The sequence below is a fragment of the Manis pentadactyla genome, chromosome 4 (genome assembly GCF_030020395.1).
Source record: "Manis pentadactyla isolate mManPen7 chromosome 4, mManPen7.hap1, whole genome shotgun sequence".
NCBI lineage: Eukaryota > Metazoa > Chordata > Mammalia > Pholidota > Manidae > Manis > Manis pentadactyla.
Genome location: NC_080022.1, coordinates 40,170,685 through 40,192,308, shown reverse-complemented (window position 1 = coordinate 40,192,308; position 21,624 = coordinate 40,170,685). Strand labels below are relative to the sequence as shown.

General features: G+C 35.5%; 1 protein-coding gene across 2 annotated transcripts in view; it reads left to right on the top strand.

Moving 5' to 3' along the window:
• Window positions 1-21,624, top strand: part of FAF1 (Fas associated factor 1) — a 559,668-nt gene that overhangs the window by 420,962 nt on the left and 117,082 nt on the right. For both annotated transcript variants that reach the window (XM_057500197.1, XM_036892803.2), the window contains exon 13: window positions 8,973-9,127. In XM_057500197.1, coding sequence (XP_057356180.1) covers window positions 8,973-9,127 — 155 coding nt within the window. The remainder of the gene's footprint in view (window positions 1-8,972; window positions 9,128-21,624) is intronic.

Sequence of the window (21,624 nt, the reverse complement as noted above, 5' to 3'; positions counted from 1 at the left end):
AGCTCTATGAATAGTTCCAGAAAGGAATTTTGAGAATTCCTTTGAGCATTTACAGTACTAAAATGAGTGCTTTGCTTCAACAGTGCTTGTTAGTTTTCAGGTTTTATTACATTTATTTTTAATAACCCATTTTAAAGTAGTGCTGTTTTTATTTCCTCAGTCAAAAGAAATCTAAACCATTACTGATAAATGTTTTTTAAGAAAAATAAATTCTACAAAAATAAGAAGCCATAGCTGTAGTTGGTAAGTTTTTAGACTCCGTCACCCAGAAAAACCAGGCAAGCAAACTTACTTACATGTGCTTTGGAAAATATGTTCATCTTTGTTTTCTTTTCAATTAAATTCCTTAAAGGCAGACCATGTCTTTAGAGTAATTTTTTGTGACAGCATCCTGCACATACATGTATGAGATAAGAACTATGATGCTAATATATATTTAAGTATGTTTCATTACACAAATGTTTGTTGTAAAAAAAGAAAACCCTACAGATGCATTTAATGTAGATTAATTACCATGTAATCTCAAACCTGAAAATAACCACTATTAAATGTTTTTACTTTTAAATGTGATCTTTTTTAAAGTCTCTAACATGTATATCGTAAAAAAAGTTGATGTTTTTCATAAGTACAATCATACCAAAAATGCTGTTCTGTAATTAGATATTTCTGCTAAACAGTATTAGCACCATATTTAGAATTTGCCTGTAAGTCTCCAAATGAATTTTCAGATCTATGTAATTAAAGTTGTAAAAGTCAGTAGTGTCCATATTAAGATTATTTTTTAAATTAATTAAAAATATTAGTTTTAAGATATGCTGCTGTGTTAAATGTTCTCAGTTTATCCACTATACACCATCTTACTGAGAACCATTTAACTGTATTTGAAAAGCAATATAGGTAAAAGCAGTATTTGATTTTTAAACTATCAAAAGCAAGGCTGATTTTCATTAACTGACTTCATCCATATTTGTATCATTCTCTCAAAGAAAGAAGATATTTGTTACTCATATTACCCATTTTAAAAGGATAAAAAGCTAATTTGAATCAAAGTATTTCACTTGTAAATTCAATAAATCTGTTCCATATGTAATCCTAATTATTTTCATTTAAAAATGAGATATACTTGAAAGAATACTATTTTATAGTAAGTGAACATTAAGTAAATCAGGCAGATTTGGATTTGAAATTCAGCCCTGATACTAGACATATAAGCCTCAATTTTATTTTCTCTGTAATGGGAATAAAAATATCTTGGCATTTAACCCACCTTGGAAAAATGAATCCATACTTTAATAGTCACCAAGTTATTGAGATGCACATGTTAGAGATTTTAATTGGTATTAATGGTACATGTATAATGGAGATTGGGTTAAAATAGAGGAACAGGCTAGGGTTTTATCATGGAAATCCCTGAAGGTCAACGAAAGACTTTTGTTGTTAGACAGTAGTTAGCATTGGGAAGTTTTTGAAGAAGTTAACACTGTCAGAGCTGTAATATAGGGAATAAATAATGTGGCAGCAGTTTGGAGGGAAGAAATTGGTGGCAGTGAGACTGAGCCATTGTATACATTTGTATATATATGTAGTTGTGGAGGTCAGGCAATGATTAGAAAATCACAGTATAGTAATAATAGTAATAGCACAATGTACTTTACAAACTTTTTGGCTTTTAAATTTCACAGCCTGTTGACTTTTGTGTACCTGTTTATACATGTATATCTTCTGGTATTCTGTTTCTCCCACCCTATCCTTGGAGTGCCTAACAAACAGAAGAGAATAATACTGCTTTTGTCATATACCTGCACCACTGTGTTCTGGCCTTTCTTTGCTCTGTGGAGCATTTCAATAGAATCTATTGGTTTTATATTTACCTGCCATTTATAGTCTTTTATTAATAACTACATTAAGAAAAAGTATTTCTAATGTCAAATAGAAAATAATATCTTTATTGAAAATATTTGAAACTTAATTTATCTAACATAAACAATTATGAAGAACTCTAAAAATCAGTAAGAAAAAGATAACCCAGTATGGGCAAGCAATGTACAGAAAAGGAAATAAAAACTACTCATAAAATATGATAAGTTGCTTCATATCTTCCAGGCTACAAGAAATAGAGCTATACTAATATATCATTTTCACCTGTTACAATAGCAAAGTTTTTTCTACACACATGCTTAAGCTGTGAGAAGCAAGATAAATACATATATTTTTATTATATCATTGTTTATAGCAGCAAAAAATTAAAAATATCTTAAACATCATTCATAGAGTAGAATACCATGTGACCATTAAAAAGAATGAAGCCACTCAGATGTGGAATGATGTTCAAGATATATTGGTAAGTGGAAAAAAGTGAGAAAAAGTAGTGAAGTGTTACTGAACATGTGTGCCCACAAATCATTAGAATTCCTGTGATTTTCAGAAAGAATGCATTATTAGCAATATATTTTAAATGAAAAATTACTGTTAATATATCTTCAATTCTTTATTGCTGTAGTTCTACCATCCCTTGAAATGTGGAAGCAGGTGATGTAGGTAGGCGGTAGGTTCTTTTTATCTGCCTTTTCAGGGTCTAAAAGTGGAAAAGGAGGAATGTTTAACACTGCCTTTCAAAGTGTTTATCTCACCACTCACACTCATGTTGTTCTACCTGTTTAACAGACCTCTGGAAAACTAGGGGTAGTATTCCTCTCAGAAGAGAAGAGTGGAAAATCAGAAAAATCCTGACTGAGCTTTTATGAGGCTGCTTCTCCAGTCCCTAATATTGCTCCTAAGTGTTCACCTCGAAAAACCAATAACATATAAGATCTTTGGTCTGTTCTGAAACTGCCTACTTCCATTCATACCCTCTCCCCCAGGCTCCCCAAAGAGCCTGCCTGCCTCTCTGGTTTTCTATAATAGCCAATTACTTGAGCTTCTAATTTCCTTACTCATAAAAACTTTAGTAACATATTGGTCTCCCTCAAAGATATTTCATGACGTGAGTATTACAGCCTGAACAATGAAAACTGATAAAGCTTTGTACTCAGTGAACATTTGTTAGCTTATTTTATGATGGTAGTTACTTTAAGTTTTGTTTATTTGTTTAACCTGTGACTTCCATCTGAGAGTTCTCCCTTTGTGAGTCTCAAATACATGTGTCCTCAAGATTTCAGAGTGCTATCTCAACATCTCCTTCAGGAAGTGAGAAAAAAGACACCACCCTACCATCTCCTCATCTTTAGTAGCTGACTATTTCCTGTTGGTCCCTGAACTCAGCCTTGGGAGCCAAAACAAGCAAAGTCTCACAATTCTTTCCACAAATCAACAGTTCTTTACTCTTTAAAAATTACTAGCTTGGAGTTCTTTGAACACATCAGGCCATTGGCATCACTGGGCCTTTCCTAAACTTTTCTATTAGCTTTTTCTTTTTCACTCACTCTTCTCACTATCACCTAAATTTAAATTAAGCTCAAGTCACAGAGAAGTCAGCTACTATATCCAGCTTTCAAAAGCCAGCCTAGGTATCACCTTTATAAAGAAGCAGCCAATCTGATGTTCATGCTTAGACCCTAGGACCACCTCTGTTTTAACACTCATATCATCACTCCCATCTAGACATCACTGGACTTACACTCTCCAGAGGCACAGAAAAGTGAGGTAGGTTTCTCATCGTCACACAACTGGGAGGTGGCAAAGCAGCAATTTGAACCCTGACAGTGTGGCTTCATGCTCTCCTTCCTATAGACTTTTCTTGAGTCACAATTGATGCTGGGCTGGACCTATGAACATCCATACACAGGACAGGATTGTGGGAGTAGGCAGTATACTGGAATGATTCTAATTAGAGCCTGTATTTAAAATAATAAATGAAACAGCTACAAAGGATTTTAAAGTACTTGGAAAAATTTGAATATGGACTGTATAGTAGATGATATCATAACAATATTAAATGTTGATTATGGTAAAGATACTATGGTTACACAAGGGAATGTCCTTGTTAGGAGACAGATGTTAAAGTATTTAGGATGGAGATGTCATGTGTCCAAGTTTAAGGGTCTCAGGGAAAGAAGTGTAAAAGTAATGGTAGAGCAAATATGGCAAAATGTTAATAATTGATAAATCTTCATAAATGATAATAAGTGTTTATCATTTTATCATCATATCAGGTATTGGTATCAATAAACCATCCCCACACTTAAAACCGAATAATAATGATGATGATTCTGAATAATATGGTGATGATGATGATGATAGAAAAGGGAAACAAATAGAATCAGGTCCCAATTTAAACATAGGAAATTATTTTTTAATTTCTTTTCATTCTTATACTGAAAAAACTGAACTACCATTTCTAGAAATTATTTGTCATATCAACTTTAAAATCATTGAACACACAGATTAATCAGAAACTCTAAAAGAATCCAGACAACTTGCTTTTCAGTCCATCAGCAAATATTTTCTGAGTGTCTGCTTGGTGCCTGGCTTATTTCGAGACAAAGCTGGCTCTAATGTTCTACAGCTCTGTGATGTTAAGTGTCTAAATACAATAGCTACTGTAGCTCAAGGCCAAGTCACATTGGTTTCTGTCAGCTTGGCATTTCCTAAGCATCAACCTAGTACCTTAGCTCCTGGATTTGAATGTGAAGATTAGTGAAGCCCTAAAGGCAGAGGCATAATTAAGCATCCCAAACATATTGCCAGGAGAAGAAATGAATGAGCTGAGCAATGTTTTCATGGCTATCATTTCTCTTGAAACTGCTTTTAAATCCTTTATTTTGAATGGATAGTTCTGGAATCTTCATCCTAACAGCCACATTTCATTCAGCACCTACTATGGACCAAGCGTTGTAATAGGTACTTTGCCTACTTTATCCACAATCCTTTCAACACATCTTTCCCCGCAGTCTCACTGCTGGTAAGCGGCAAAATTGGGTTTAGCACAGAGCTTTCTGTTACTTAAAGCTTGGAGACTTGCCTTGTGTTATCAAAACCTGGATCACAAAGAGGGAGTCTGAGGAGAGTAGCTGAGCTGCCTGCCTGCCTTTGTCATCTACCAGTTACACCCTCTCTGCCAAATTAGAAAGGACCAATGAAATAGTTTTTTTAATGCCCTAATCTTATCACTTATCATATGGTACTGCAATTAAATCTTTGCTTCCCCATACACCGTCTCTCCTACTCTTTAAGCACCAGGGAATTTTGTTTTATTCATCTCTATATTCTGAATTCCTAACACATAGGCACTCTGTAAATGTTATTGAACTAAATTATTAATGGGCCATAGGGAAAAATGGTTATAATAATGGAAAACAAAACATTTTCTTATGCTTTTTCTATCTACTCGATGCCTTTTCCTTACAAAAGCAGTTTTCTGATATACTGAACCCAGTTCTCACTGTGAGGGCCTGTGTTTAATTGAGCTCAATAAAATAATCAGAAATCTGAGTCTGGGGCTCATTTAGTCATGTCTATAATTTAGTCAGAGATTTATGTAGCCCAGATTTAGTAGCATTTGCATGTAATAAAGAATCTTTATATTTTGCTTATTATTACTGTCAAAATAGCAGAAAATTTTTTGTTGAAAGCTTATTATGTTAGGGAGCAAAGATTCTCTTAATTCAGTTTCCCCTTTGAAAGCTACTATAGGAGTATCCCCAGACTGAAGATCTTCTCATCACTCTTTTTATCATCCCCTTTCTCACAGTTTAGAGCTTAAAGTGAGAATTTTTCAAGTGTGTTTTCCGGGCATCTCATGTTTAACAGTGTCAGGGGTTTGTGTCCCTGGAACGAAAACTGTTTCTCCAGAGTCTTTTTTCTCTCAGCTTCTAGTGAAAAGAGGGGCGAGGAGAGCCAGTCGCTTACCACAAAGCAATGCCACCACAAAGGAAAGATTAAGGGTTTAGAGAGAGGTCAATGTGGGTTTTTCTCTAACTAAACACTTTCCTAAAGTTTCCTTGTGGAAAATAATGAAGTCATCTCAGAGTTTTTAAAGAATTTTTATTTCTTTTTCACCGTCTGCATTCGCTTGTCTTCTCAGCATGGATGTTTAATCTTCCTAGGCTTTGTGAATTGGCCCAAATGAATAAGTGGTGAGCTGTCTCTCTAGGAGCTAGAGGCTTATTCTAAGGGCCTAATCACTGAGTAAACACATCTTTGCCCTCCCTCTCACAACTGCGATATAATAGTCGAGATTCTAGCACAGTAACCTGGATATTGCAGGGACCAGTGCTTTGAAATGCAGAATGGTTGATCCTCCAAAACAGACAGTGCCTGATCTTCGTTCGCCTGCCTCTTTCTTCTTTTTTAAATTAAATATTGCCAGAGAGATGCTGTTTTATTGCTTGATATTGTGCATTATTGCCCTGGATTTCCAAGTTTAGTTTCAGTCAACACTGTCGGCTGCACTTATAGGGAACTCTGTGTGTTGGGTTTTTTAGTAGCCTCTTCAGCACATGTGTGTTTGGTTTCGAAGAGCATTTAAATTAAATCAGTGAGATAGCAGTGTAAATGGCTAATCTCTTTCCCAAAGTCTAAATGTTCAATTGCGGTGTTCTTGACAGAAATGGGCATTTTAAAGATTCAGCCATTGCCATTGTTTGGTTAGAAATATGCTGCTTTAAAAGAGGACAGCTCTCTTGTTCCCAGTCTCATTAAATGTAGTTGCTGTGATACGATCAAGCAGAATTAGAGGTTGACATCCCTCTGTCTATTCAGCTACAGAGACCCTAAAAAAGAGGAGCTTTGAATTTGTTAGTGCTGCCAGGTTCACGGTCCTTTCCTTAAAGCAGCAGATTTCTAGATTTGTTTACTAAAAGTGATTTGGCATTGCTTCTGCCATTTAGTATCTTTTTTTGCCAGAGGGCTGTGGTTGGTGTCAGCATTCAATTTCTTTCCTCAAGCATTCTGAGACTTATGCTAGCTTAGGGATGCAAAGAAAACTGAAAGAGACCCGGTCCTTACCCTTGAGAGTCTAGAGGGGAAACAGGTAAACAATTACAATACTAGTGGGAAGAGACAGAGACACAGAAAAGGAAGCTCTTAACTCTGCATAAGGAACTCAGGGAAGGTCTTATAGAGAGAGGCATTTACTTTGAGTCTTAAAGTATGAGTAAGAATTTACCAGATAAGTATCTGTCCAATAATGTATCTGATTACAAACTTGCCAGAAGCCAGCTACTGTTACCTGAAGACATCAAGTTAGATGAAGAAAACCTGAATCTTTCTTGTCACCATTTTATCACCACTGCTTCCTTCTGGGCCTTCCAAAAAAAAAAAATGTATTTCAACAAATGCTTGCTGAATGAATGAATGAATGAGTGAATTGACACATGGGCGCAGCTATTGTTGGAGTAGCTAAGTTACTTATGCTCAGGAATACTGTCCTTATTCCCATTACATGCTGTCTCTGAGGCCCCAGAAGGACTTTAATGGACACTCTGGCATCTTCATATGCTGTGAGCACTCCAAGCATTGACTCCAGTGTGGATGATTTCTCTGCTCCTGCTGTAGTATCAAAGGACACTAGGCTTGGAGTCAGTCAGGCTGGGTTCTGGTCCCAGAAGTACTACTTACATCTTGTGCAATTTAGGACAGTTCAGTTTTTGAAACTGCAATTTCCTCCTATGTTAGTAAAGTTAAGAATACTATTTTACTTGTTTATTTTGGGAATTAAAATAGATAATGGGTGTGGTAACTAAAAGAAGTGCCTCTTATTCATAATAGATGTTTTGAAATAGATGTTTTGAAACCTCTGGCTACCCTCATCGAACACAAACTTTACTTGTGAATAAATTATTCTAATAATTACTTTTTAATTATCATTAAATAATTTGGATTATTTATCAGGATAATTCCAAGCATCAGGCTTCATTAACCTTTCACCAGCATGAGCCTTTTGTTTTTCTATAAATATACCTCATTTGTTTAGATTCCCACACAGCCAAGTTTTTCTTTATTATCATCACATCCTTATTTAATTTGAAGGGAGACACCCTAAGCTTCCTTGAAATTTTCCTTTGCCAGAATTTCAGATTGGTTTGTATATTGTTTTTACCATAAAATTTTATCTTTCTATTTCCTGGTAACTATTTGTACTTAAACTCAGCCTCCACAAGATAGCACCAAGAAGTTACTCATCAAGAATTTTCAGCTCTTTGATCATCATCGTCATTATTGTTAGAGATGACATGTTGCAAATTGTTGCTCAATTTCAGTTTTTAATTTCATTTATTTTATTGAATATCCAACTATGACAGATGATACTTTTGAGAGAATAAATGTCATTTATTGAAAACAAGTTTTATCAGGCAAAAGGGAAAGAATAATTTACCAAATGAGAAACTACATCAGACATTTTCTGAAATCTAAACATTTTTCTATCATTCTTTCAAATGGCACCTAGATATTACATGCTCTTAAGTACAGACTTTAGTTTGGGAACACATCAAGAGCTTTGAAATTACCTAGGGAACTGAAACAAAACTTCATTTCAGACCTTTTCCTTTCAAGTAGAAGAGGCTATTCAGTGTTCAGATTAAAAACATAAAAAATGTATAAGATTTTGGCATCCAATCTTAATTAGTATTTTTTTCTGTATATAGTTGAATAGTTCAAAGTTAATTTTCCCCTACATGTTTAGTACATATGTGTAAGTATGTACTAAGCATGAACAGTAAATCCATTTTATTTAAAGAAAATGGAATTTTATTGCAATTTCTACTTGAGATAGGCTTGCATAGTGAACAGGAATCTGTAGCATCAGTCTATAAAGTGGAATATAATCATCCTAGCCTCTTTAGAGTATAAGGAAGCAAAATTTATTCATATTAGTAAAAGCGTTAGGAACTCGAAGTGTCAGGTGTTGTTTTAGAGCATAGCGTTTAATTTTTGTCTTTGTTGTTTATATTGACTGATTAAACCTTTGCAAAATTCAAGAAATCTTACATTAGTGGATATTTTAACTCATCAGTCTTTTCTTCTCTTTTCAGAGAAAGCTTCTTGCTATCTACCTCCACCATGATGAAAGTGTATTAACCAACGTGTTTTGCTCACAAATGCTGTGTGCTGAGTCTATTGTCTCTTACCTGAGTCAAAATTTTATAACCTGGGCTTGGGATCTGACAAAGGATGCCAATAGAGCAAGGTAATATTGTTACTCACAAGTTGTAAGTTGGGCTTTAATTTCTTTTAAAAAGTCATCATTATATTGGTTTCTTATCATCTTAGACATTTTTAAGCTCAGCATTATCTACCATTGCATTTAATTAGATAAAAGCTACTTGTAACTAACATATGCAGTTATTTACAACAGTGAAAATACACCTTAACTTATAAAAGATTTCTTAAATTTAATAACCTGCAAACCAAAATCAACATACATCATTCTTGTCTTTTTGCAATACGACAGCTACAGTATATTTCTTTGTACTGTATATCCTAATGTACTAACATATTGTTGAACATTTAGAGAAAATCTTTGTTTTTAATAATGTTCAGAAGAGGCAATGAAGTCTAACATATAATGCCAGTAGTAAATTTATTTTTTAATAACTCCAGTGCAGAAGGCAGGACATTCTGGCCCAGTCCAGTGGAGTTGGTAATAGCTTAACTCTAGCATATGCTAATTGATGTAATCATTTTATTGGACACATTCTTTTGCACACATCATATTCTCAATAGGAAAAAAAATCCCTTTCCTATCTGTCAGGATAAATTTACTTAGTTTGTTAATCATAATATCTGTAAGTGATGAATAATTCTTCATATTTTGCCTATTTGAGTTTCCCATCTGAAATATATTTCATCATGCTTAATTACACAAGTGGCCATAACATCATCCCGTGATGCTACTACTTTGGGTGTGTAATCATAATCACAGGCTGCTGATTTATGAACAGGAAGATTAAATTAATTTATCTCAATGCAAGTCTGTTGTAGTTACCTAATTTAAATGATTATAGAATAATTAGAAATCATTTTATTTGTCTTTTTATTATTTTATGGCTCACTGAATTTTTGCTCATCATTCAGACTTTGTTTTATGTAATCTGAATCTGAAAGGAAAGATGGTCCTTTCTCTAAATGTGAAGCAAAACAGTGTTGAAGCAATTTCTTCATCTAATACTTCATTTCTTTAAGCAAATGGTTAGGAAATTTCATAGGATGACTTCGTTCTGCCTTGGCAATGTTCCCTGTTATACATAAATAAAGAACCTTTAGCACCTGTATTTGTTTAAATTAAATCAGGTTATTATTCACACTCAGTTAAAGGTGATGAAAAGCAGTGCCAAAAACAGATAAAAATGCAGCATCGAAGGTCTTTCATGAGACAAAATACATAGACTGGAGACTTGGCTAAATCTTTTGCCATTCACTGGCAGTAAAGAATCTCCTCCTCTGCTTTTATCCACAACTTGATGGAGAAGGAAACACTATTTCTAAACCATCTGTAGTGGCTAAGTTCAGCAGGCTACCTGCTGTTATTTTGTTCTATCCTCCATTTAATTCCTTAGTTCCTTTTATTTTACAATGACAAAAAATTGCAGTGTAGTTTCTTTTGAAACACTGTGTTTGAGGGTTTTTTTTATGACTGGCAATCAACAGCCATGTAATTGCTTTGTTATGTTTTACTAAAGAAGTCTGTTAAGTAGCACAACTTTGATACACTAGTAATAAGAGTTTGCAGGTTACAGAGACACCTGTGGTGACCAAAGCGACAGAAGCTGCTTATTAGAAAGAGCCAGTACAGCTGTGTCCTATTAACTCCTTATGACACTTTTTTAAAACACAAAATAAAGGCCTTGTTTAAGGCTTTAGAGCTATTTCTCAATGAACTGCAGGACCAACTATGAAGTGTGATAGGATATTTCAATCTACATTTTTAAAATGTGGTGTCCCATTATTAAGTTACTGTCATGAAAATAAAAGAAGTGATATTTAAGACTGAAAATAGAAACATCTGGGAATTCAATTTAGTAAGCATTTATAAGAACAAGAAATGGCAACGGGGAGAAAGAGAATGTAACAATTTCTGGAATTTAAGATACTTGGCATGCTTATTCAAAATCAAATTCTATCCATATTACAGATTTAAAACTTTTAAGTTATTACATTTCTGTCTATGAAGTAACAAAGGAAATTATGTAGTTATTTTTTGTATATAGCTTTTCATTGTTACTTATAAGGTAAATGGGAAACTGCACATTTTATAAACACAAGATGAAAGTTCACTGGAATGGCATATTTCAAAAAGAGAAAAAAGGAATTTGTTTTTGACATATTGAATTGTAAGAGTATTAACTGATTAGGCTGGTTTATTGCCTTAAACAGTGTTTAGTTAGCCACAATTTTCTTACCACCTATCAGAGATTCACCTAAATAAAATTGGCTAATTGAGTTTCCATCTCTGTGATCTTTCTTGGATTTTTTTACCACATTTTTCCAAGGTGTTTTTCATGAGAATTGATTATGTCATCCATTTGATGCTATTAACACTTAGTAACAAAGGCTCAGATTTTCACTCTCAATTCAATAGAAGACTGATGCAGTAATGTATTGATCAGTGGGTTGCATATTGAAAATTGTTGTGCTATCATTTGTGCATTACCAGAGAGTTAAAATGGGCAGGTTAATATGTGAAAATATAGGAGAGACTTCAAGATGTCACAAATAAGGTTGTTGCAGTGGGTTTCCTTTTAACTGAATTCTTTCTGACACATGTAAAAGTTCAGAAATAAATTCCTGGTGGATGGCTTGTCTTGTCCCATATCTGGCTGTCCTACTTTAGGCTAATGATATAAATTTAGAGACTCTATTTAGTCTGGATGCTTCCTTCGTGGTTTTCTAGGATTACCCCCAGATATAATAGCTGGGGACATTGATGCCCAAGATGAGAAGGGACTTGCCAAGCATATTTACTTTTGCTTAAGAAATACTCTGATTAAGCCTACAGAAACATTCGCCCTCCACAATTTACATGACTCTTTCGTGTGTGTAGAAGAAAGTGAAGGATATTGCTCTAGGTGAATGCTTTTATAAAGCTACCAAAATATGAGTATCAATTGCTGTAAGTTTAATTTCCTGATTTCACTAACAGAGTAGAATAAAAAAGAAACAGCTTTCTATAAAATGTCAATGTTAAACTCCCCTGTGATGTCGATTTGGATTTCCCACCTCCAAAATAATGCTAATAACTGTAAGTTGAATACTTAAGATTATAATAATTCCTAGCTTGATCTCAGAACATTCCAAATATGAACTGAGAACATCATTACATACAAACTTAAGCAGTAATAATTTTGTGCCTCTCTTCTCCCTCACTGGATTGTGATCTTCTGGAAGGGCTTTTCATTTTATTTGTCCCGTTAAACAAGGTACTTAACAAAAATTCAAAGAGAAAGAAGCTCGGTAAGCATTTGTCAAACGAATGTGCCTCCAGTTGCAACTAAGATGTTGCATATGATTTCAATCTTACATATCCAAATGGAGGTTTCTTTCTTGGAAGACTCTGTTCAATCTGGTTGGCTTTCATGTCCAGTTGGATTTTGGGGCCATTATTTCATGAAGCAGTAGACAGAAAGCCCTTGTTAGTCTTGATAGTTTTGAAAGGCGCTAGAGGGTATAATTTCCTAAATACCCATCTGAACAATGACCAAATTAGAAATAGTAGGATGTATCTGTAAATGAAAGAGCTAAAAGCAGATAGATAGTAGTAAATAAGGAGATCCTGCAAAAACACTTCTGGAAGTGGTTAAAAAATATCTTAAGAAAGAGATACTTCCTTCATGTTTATTCATTGAGTGAACATTTACTAAATGTTAATATGAACCAGGAATAGTAAAGATGAAATGTTGAAAAAGACAGTGCTAACGCTTAAAACAATTGTAAGTAGTTAAAACAGATGTAAGCACTAATATCTGATATGAAGTATATACAAGGTGCTTTGGGAAGTGTAGATGAACTCGTAGCAACTGACTCCACCTCAGGGGCCCAGGGAAGGACTGGAAAGAGATGACACATGGAAGGATGAAACTAGAGTTTTACTCTTTCTATTCAGAGATCTTTCTGTTAATAGCATTCCTAGTTTACTGGGTTACAGATATTTGTTATTCTTACAAAAGGATATTGGTTTTTTAAACCTCATAAGTAGGTATCTGAAACAAAGAGTCAGTGGTTTATATAATTGTGGAGGAGAGAAAAAAATAGAAGCTGGGTTGCTAATATAATTCTATGTGGTCTGAACGAGATCAAGTATTAAGGTCAACCAACCAGGATGAACAGATCCCAAGAAGTTGTTTTGTTAGTGATTCATCCCAATATTGGCATATGCTTGTAGGCAGACAGTGGAACAAAGATCCAGATACTCTTTTGAATCTAGAAACATGTAGAAAACCATCATGGATTTAACTAATATAAAAGAAGTATTTTTTAGTGCAATATACTGTTAGAGTGAATGCTTGGTCTATGAAAAATCATGTCTTAAAATTCAGGACAGAAATCACCTTTAGGAAGCCTTGTCTCTTTCCATCCTTCTCTTGACTCTGTCTGAGTTAAAATGCACATTTTATACACTCCCTTAATATATTCCTATACTAACTTGTATTAATGGCATTCATTACATTGTGTGGTTATTGTCTGTCTCCCTGCTAGGTTGTCAGCTCCCCAAGGGAGCTATGTCTAAAATCTCAATGTACTACATAGCACCTTTTTAAAAGTAAGTGTTATATTGATAAGTAAAAAAATAATCTCTAATAGACATTGAAAAATAAGAGAGACCTGGTTGCGTAGTGGGAAGAGCATTGTAAATGCTGCTATGTCACTAATTGTGTAACTTCCTTCACAGCCATTAATAGGACTAATAAAGTAAAAGCCTTCTTCTCCTTGCAGAATGAACTAAAAATGTCCAGACTGGGTTCTTTGTTTTCTCCTGGCCCAGTAGCACCCCAGAATTCTGTGGCCTATGCTCGAGTACCCAGGTACCTACAGGCCATCTGAAAAGAGGCTTGAATTCCAGCCCAAATGAGTTCACCCAGTGGTTCTAGAGTTTCTTCCCCAGACTCACCCAATCTCTGTGATACCCCTGAAGCAATTGGCCTCTCAAATTGGGCCATTCTGGGATGTTACTCTAAACCTTCTGCAATAGTGGTGGCACTGATTAAAGCAACCATGTCCGTAGGAGCAGAGTGCCAGACTGGCTACATGGTGAGATAATGCCAAGCAGCCAGGCAAGTTCCATTTGGGCAACATCAGAATGAAATCTGGAAAGCACTATATAATGCATTAGCACAATAAGTGTTACTTTGCTTCCCTCTTTTAGAGCTATTTGGATACCTACAGAGTGCATAAGAACATTGGCATATGAGTGTGCTCATTGCTAAGTTATAGGTTCCTGGCTGAAGTTGCATCATCAAGGAAAGCCACATAACTTACGTGGCACATTAAATCACCAATATTAACTGGTAATAAGTGAGTTAATGGATAGCTCTTTTTCTGACTAGGAGGGCACACAAGGCAAATATCTCACTACAGATATTGGTTTAGATTATCTAATTCTAGAAAATTTAAACACTGAATTTGACTAGGATGGTGCCAGCTGGATAATCAGCCAGCTATGAGTGCTGAAGAATAACTTGCTTGTATGTGAGTAAGTTCCTGAGGTGAACATGTTTTGCACACCAGTGTACATGCTACAAAGTGTTAAATCAGTCAGTCAGGCATTGCACCCTATTTCTAAGCAGTGTTCAGTTGCTGCAAACAGTTCCCTAGGAATTGCTGACAGTGCCTGAGTTACACAGGTTGCATGTAACATATGCATACATTGTGTTAAATTTTGCATACACAGTTATCACCAATGTTCACAGAATTCTGTTGTCTGTCATTATTAGCTTTTGAACTAAATGCCCTTGGGGACACTATTTTAGGTCACTGTAAACTTCTGCTGGGCTGACGGGTACTTATTAGCCTTAAAATTCAAGTGATAGTTTTTTACATTACTTAATCTTTGGCAAGAGTTAATTGACTTAAACCTCTTATCAGGAGGTTGTCTTCACCTGCACTTTCCGTCTCTGTAATTATCCATATTCACAGTAGCTTACCCTTAATTCCAAACTACTCAGTGGTTCAAGCCTGGCTGAAGCCTAGCTGACCATGTTATTCTAACTCTATATACTTCCATTTGATCCAGCAAATATAGCCCAGGTGTGGGGTCTGTATGGGAGACACAAGGAGTGTTAATTTCCAGCTGCTACCCTAAAGCAGATATGGATTCTGTAAAAGTAGCTGATGAAACAGATGGACATGTTGTGGTCTGGGTACTAAGACTTCCAGAGAGCCTTCATGCCAGATTTCCACATAATTTTCCCCAAACTTCTTCATTCCCTTTGTGCTACATTTTCGTTCCAGTACTTTTAAAGGGAATGTATTGCTATCCTACACATCCCAGGTCAAGGGCTTAATTAATGCTTTAAAATAAAGGTTCCAAAACACCAGGAGAGTTTGTCATTTTCTCCCTGGTTTGTTTTGTGAAGAGGGAGGAGAGAAGGTGAGGAGGAACCCCTCCTGTTCCATGATTACATCCTACCCACTCATTTTCTCCTTTTCTCCTCTGCTTTTGATTTTTAGTGGCGGTCTTAACAGAATGTCAAGATCAATTTGCAGCATGGTTTAACTCAAGGTTTGCGTTCTGCCAGCAGCAATTGTCCCTGCAAACAATGCCGTGTGTTCTTGTAACTTCGGAAGCTTTTAGAGGGATCATGGCAAGGGCAGCATCTAATGACTTTATTAGTATAGGGTTTCAAAATGGGCTCAGTAATTGTTCATATCTCTTTGTCAGCAAGTCATAATTACTGCTCAGCATTGTCCAACGGTACACTTGTGAATAGTTTCCTGATAGTACTGAGAGGAAGGAAAGAGGGAAAGGATGAAACGTGATGGCCTCTTGCGGCTGAGAACAAGCCCGTCTGTGTGTAGAGGATGGCTCAGCTGTTTACAGTGCATTCTTGACTCTTCATAAAATACAGCACTAACCTTTTAAAAATATTCTTTGAGGTAATTTTAAATACCAGTTTTTTACAAGCCTTTTCTACTCTGATCCAAAAACTTCCCACACCACCACCTAGTACTACAATCATAATACATTGTATCTAAATCAAACATTTGTGTAAAAAAAAAATTGTTTTTTTCCTCAACATTAATTAATGCTATTTAAGAAATATTCATTTAACTCAGATACAGTTGTCTGTGTATTTTCACAGTCTGTGTGAAATCTGTTGATAGAAAAGAAGGATGCAGTGGTAATATTATTCATAAGACAGTTACTACACTGTAAGTTTTTATGAAATTTTACTTTTCTAATGCATTAGACCTTTCTTGTTACTCTCTTGGTGTTCTTGGAATTTCTGCAGAACACTCTGTGCTCTGAGTATTCTAGGTGTCTGCATTGTGAGAGTCTCAGATTTTTTAAAACTCATTGCCTTCTTAAGATATGTAAAGTTTGAGCTTACTGCCAAGCCTTTTTTCCCTTTGTGTTTGTTTCCAAATCCTTTCTTGTTCTGTGACTTTCTGTACTCATGTATAGTTACGTGCAAATATTCACTCCCAATAGCTAGTTTTCCTAGTATGTTTAGAATGTGCAGATTCAAATAAATACAAAATGCCAGAGGTACTGTTGTGCCCAGTTTCCTTGAGTCCCCCGTGTGGAGTCGCAGTCACCAGGCCCAGTCGTGAGATGCAAGAGCAAAACAGGTCTTTATTGCTAGTTTGAACTAGGATCTCAGTGGCCCATCAAAACACAGGACTCCGTCTGAGACCCTGGACAAAGTTCCCTTTTTGCTTTTATACTTTTGGAAAGTAATTAACAGTTAGCAGATGTAGCAAAAAACAGGTAGGGGCTTTCCAAGGGGGTGGTTTATTGTGACCTTACCTGATTGGCTGAGGAGGGTCAGGGTCTTGTTGCACAGGTTGCTGGACACGGTTTCCGTGGGAATGGGTGTGGCTTGAGCGGGAAACTTCTTACTCAAGATGGAGGACACAGAACAAAATGGAGGCAGGGGGTCATGTAGGGGACATAGTTATTCAAGATGGAGGACACAAAATGGAGGCAGGGGATCAAGCTAACCTTCCAGGGGTTCCACAGTACTTTTAATCCAGTGTTTATGTAGATTATAAAACATAAATTATCTAGTGAAACAAATTCTAAAAATAAGACATTTCTGAAATGACATAACTTCTTTTAAAAAGAAAGTTATATACCCCATCATGTCTTTTGCTTTTCTTCTTGTCTGAAATTAAGAAAATCTCAAGAAATTTGTTTATTTTACTAACTGCTTTTTCAGTGTTAAGAATTTTTATATTCAAGGTTGTTTCTGAAAGAATTTTTACTTATCCTATCACCTATGCCACTTAAACCAGCAGCATATATCTCCTCTTCCATAAATTCTGGGAGTAAACACACAGGAAAAGAAAGGAAACATGTTAGTTCAGTCATGTAAAACTACCTGTGGAAACTGGTTCCTTTGACATTTTTCCAGTATTTGCCTGTCACTCTATAGAGATACTTAAAGAGACTTTAATACCCAATAATCTTAATGATCTAATCTGCTAAGTATAGATCACCAAAAATTGAAAGAGAAAATAACTATTAGTCTGAAATTGTGGATTAAGGGGGAATCCTGTCTCTTAGATGTTTAGATAATTCATTAGGGAATCAATTTGGTGTCATTTGTACTTGAATTTGATTACATTATAGTAAAAGAGAAAAGGGAGAGGATAGTTTTAAATTATTTACAAATAAAGGGCTAAACTAAAGGGATTTTTTTTTAAAGCCATCTGTTAATTTTTCTTTTCTTGGCTGATTCAGTCTGTAGCCACAGCAGTGATTTAAAGAATCTTCCTAAACAGACTCCTTTCATGTATCTTTTCCTTCCTCAATACATGATCAACACCAAGAAAGTCCTCTTCAACATGCTTTTTTTCTACACCCATAACTGAAGAAAGAATGAGGCAAGTTTACATGAACAATAAAGAAACTCTGATTGCTATATCTCAGTCTGAGAAAATATATTGCTCAGTTCCAGTATCATATCAAATAATATAAATAAATGAATTACTCAACAACTACAGCAACAAAAGTTTATTATTTGGCTATTACAAAAGCTATGCAAATATTTCCTTATTATTAGTTCTTAAAGCAAAACCTACACACTGAAAATATCAGTTGCTATTCTTGAAAGAGTGTGAGTTTTCAATACAGCTGTTTTTCCTCACTGTTTATGCAGAATATCAGACATAAAATATAAATCAATTAAGAAATAAGAGGCAAATACTGGAAGTCCTAGCCATGGCAGTCAGACAACACAAAGAGATAAAAGGCATCCAGATTGGTAAAGAAGAAGTTAAACTGTCACTATTTGCAAATGGCATATTAGACATAGAAAACCCAAAAGTGTCCACCAAAAAACTATTACAACTTGATTCAGCAAAGTTGCAGGACACAAAATATGTTGAGTTCCTATATGCTACTAGCAGAAAGAGAAATCAGGAAAACAATTCCATTTATAATTGCATCAAAAAAGAATAGAATACCCAGGAATAAACCTAACCAAGGAAGTAAAAGACCTACTCTGAAAGCTGTAAGACAGTCATGAGAGAAATTAAAGAAGACACAAATAAATGGAACTCTGTCCCTTGCTCATGGATAGGAAGAATTAATGTCAAAATGGCCATCCTGCCCAAAGTAATTCACAGATTCAATGCAATCCCTATCAAAATACCAATGGCATTTTTCAGTGAACTAGAGCAAATAGTTCTAAAATTCATATGGAACCACAGAAGACCCCTAATAGCCAAAGCAGTCCTGAGAAAGATGAAGAAAGCTGGGGGGATTATACTCCCTGATTTCAAGCTATACTACAAATCTAAAGTAATCAAAACAGTATGTTACTTGTATAAGAACAGACCTATAGATCAATGGAACAGAATACAGACCCCAGATGTAAGCCCATGCATATATTGTGAATTAATATATGATAGAAGAGCCATGAATATACAATGGAGAAAAGACAGCCTCTTCAATAACTTGTGGCGGGACAGCTATATGCAAGAGAATGAAACTGGGTTACTGTCTAACTCTCTAACTCCATACACAGAAGTAAACTTGAAATGGATCAAAGACCTAAATGTAAGTCATGAAACTATAAAACTCTTAGAAAAAACATAGGCAAAAATCTCTTGAACATAAGTATGAGCAATATTTTTCCTGGGCACATCTCAGGCAAGGGAAACAAAATAAAAAATGAACACGTGGGACTATATCAAACTAAAAAGTTTCTGTACAGCAAAGGGCACCATCAGCAGAACAAAAAAGCAACCTACAATATGGGAGAATATATTCATAAGCAATTCATTCCTATAAGGGGTTAACATTCAAAATATATAAAGAACTCATATGCCTCAACACCCCAAAAACAATAATCCGATTAAAAGATGGGCAGAGGACCTGAACAGACATTTCCCTCAACAAGAAATGCAGGTGGCCAACAGACACATGAAAAGATGCTCCACATCGCTAATCATCAGGGAAATGCAAATCAAAACCACAATGAGATACGACCTCACACCAGCTAGAATGGCCACTTTTGAAAAGATAAGAAATAACAAATGTTAGCAAGGATGTGGAGAAATGGGAACCCTCCTACACTGTTGGTGGGGATCTCAATTGGTACAACTGCTGTGGAATGCAATATGGAGGTTTCTCAAAAAACTGAAAATAGAAATACCATTTGATCCAGTAAACCCACTTCTAGGAATTTACCCAAAGAAAACAAAATTCCTGATTCAAAAAGATAATACACCCCTATGTTTGTCACCACACTGTTTGCAGTAGCCAAGATATGGAAGCAACCTAAGTGTCCCTCAGTAGATGAATGGATAAAGATGTAGCACATATATATAATGGGATATTTATTCAGCCATAAAAAGAACAGTACTGCCATTTGCAACAGTATGAACGGATCTAGCAGGTATTATACTCAGTGAAGTAAGCCAGGTGGAGAAAGACAAATACCATATGATTTCACTTATTTGTGGAATATAAAACAAAGCAGAACAGAAGTAACAAAATAGTAGACTCAGACACTAGGAAGTGAATAGTGGTTGCCATGGGGGAGGAGTTGGGGTGAGTGGGTGTGGAAAAAGAGGGGGATAAAGGAACACAAGAAGTCTCAATCATAATTTAAGTTGGTCATGAGGATAGTAATACAGCATGGAAAATACAGTCAATGATTCTGTAACATCTTTCTTTGTTGACAGATAGTAACTGCCCTAGTGGGGGTGAGGAATTAATAATATGGGTAACTGTTAAAACCACTGTGTTGTACGTTTGAAGCTGATATAAGATTATATATCAATGATACTTCAATCAAGGAAAAAAAAGAAGAGGCCATCAGTGTGGGAGTATGAAGAACACAGGTATATTAGACAAGAGAATATTAGTGGTACATTTCTAGATTTTCTTTTAATCTATGAAAATAGGGGGCTGACCTATTAACCTGAGACCTTTGACCTTTTTCTCTAAAATCCTATGACTTTCTGTTAACTTGGACACAATCATTTTCAATAGAAAAATGAGAGGTAAGGAAGATTTCATTTTAAAAATGAATGTTAGTAAAGTTTGTAAGTAGGTTATAGCATACTGCCCTTTTCAGCTTGCGATGATCTAGTCAGAGGCCTGAGTGGGGTATAGCTAAGGAAGCCACAATCATTTTCTACTTTTCCATCAAAAAGACAGCTTCCTTACACTTAGAACTATCCTTCACACACATACCATTTGTGACAGGAGCCTCTACTAAGAAGGTATCAATAGCTAAGAGCAAGACTATCACACTGCTTTTTAAAAGAATCAGAACACATAACAGCTGCAAACAATAATTGTACGTACTATGTGCCATACACTATATATATGAGCTCATTTAGTCCTCACTCTGTATGTATTACTTAACCATCGTTCTGCAAAGTAAATAGCAAACATCCAATTTCACATAAGAGGAAACCATTTGGCTCAGAGAGGTTCTGTAACTTGCCCAAGGTCATGCAAATGGTTGTACCAGATATAAATCGCAAATCTACCTACACTTTCCTGCTACATAATGCTGCTTGTCCCATAACCTTGTCAGGTTGGATTATTCAACAGCAAAAATGTACTCAATAACTATGTGCAAAGCCCTGTAGAGGATGTAAGAGAAATGTAAGACGTGTACCTTTTGCTAAGGGAACAAATAAACACAGGATTCACCAAATCTTAGGGTTGAGGGTTAGAAGCATTCTTACTCTGCATCCAATTTGCAGCTATGCAGGCATTTCCCCCTATAATGTGCTTCACTGATGTTACTACAATCTCTCCCTGAATACAGCTAGGGACAGAGAAATGAAAGCTTCAAAAGATAATATTTTTGATCTTCTCTAAAAGCTGGAAAAGGCTTTTGCTGCAGTGCTTCCTGTAGCGAGCGTCTGCAACTTTTTCCCTTTTGATTCTAATTTTGGCCTTGGAATAAGCCTAACTTCTCTTCTACATTACAGTCTTTTGTCAGTTTAACCACACCTGTCTTGTTTGTCCTAATTTTCCTATCAAGTGTGTTTGTTCCTTTC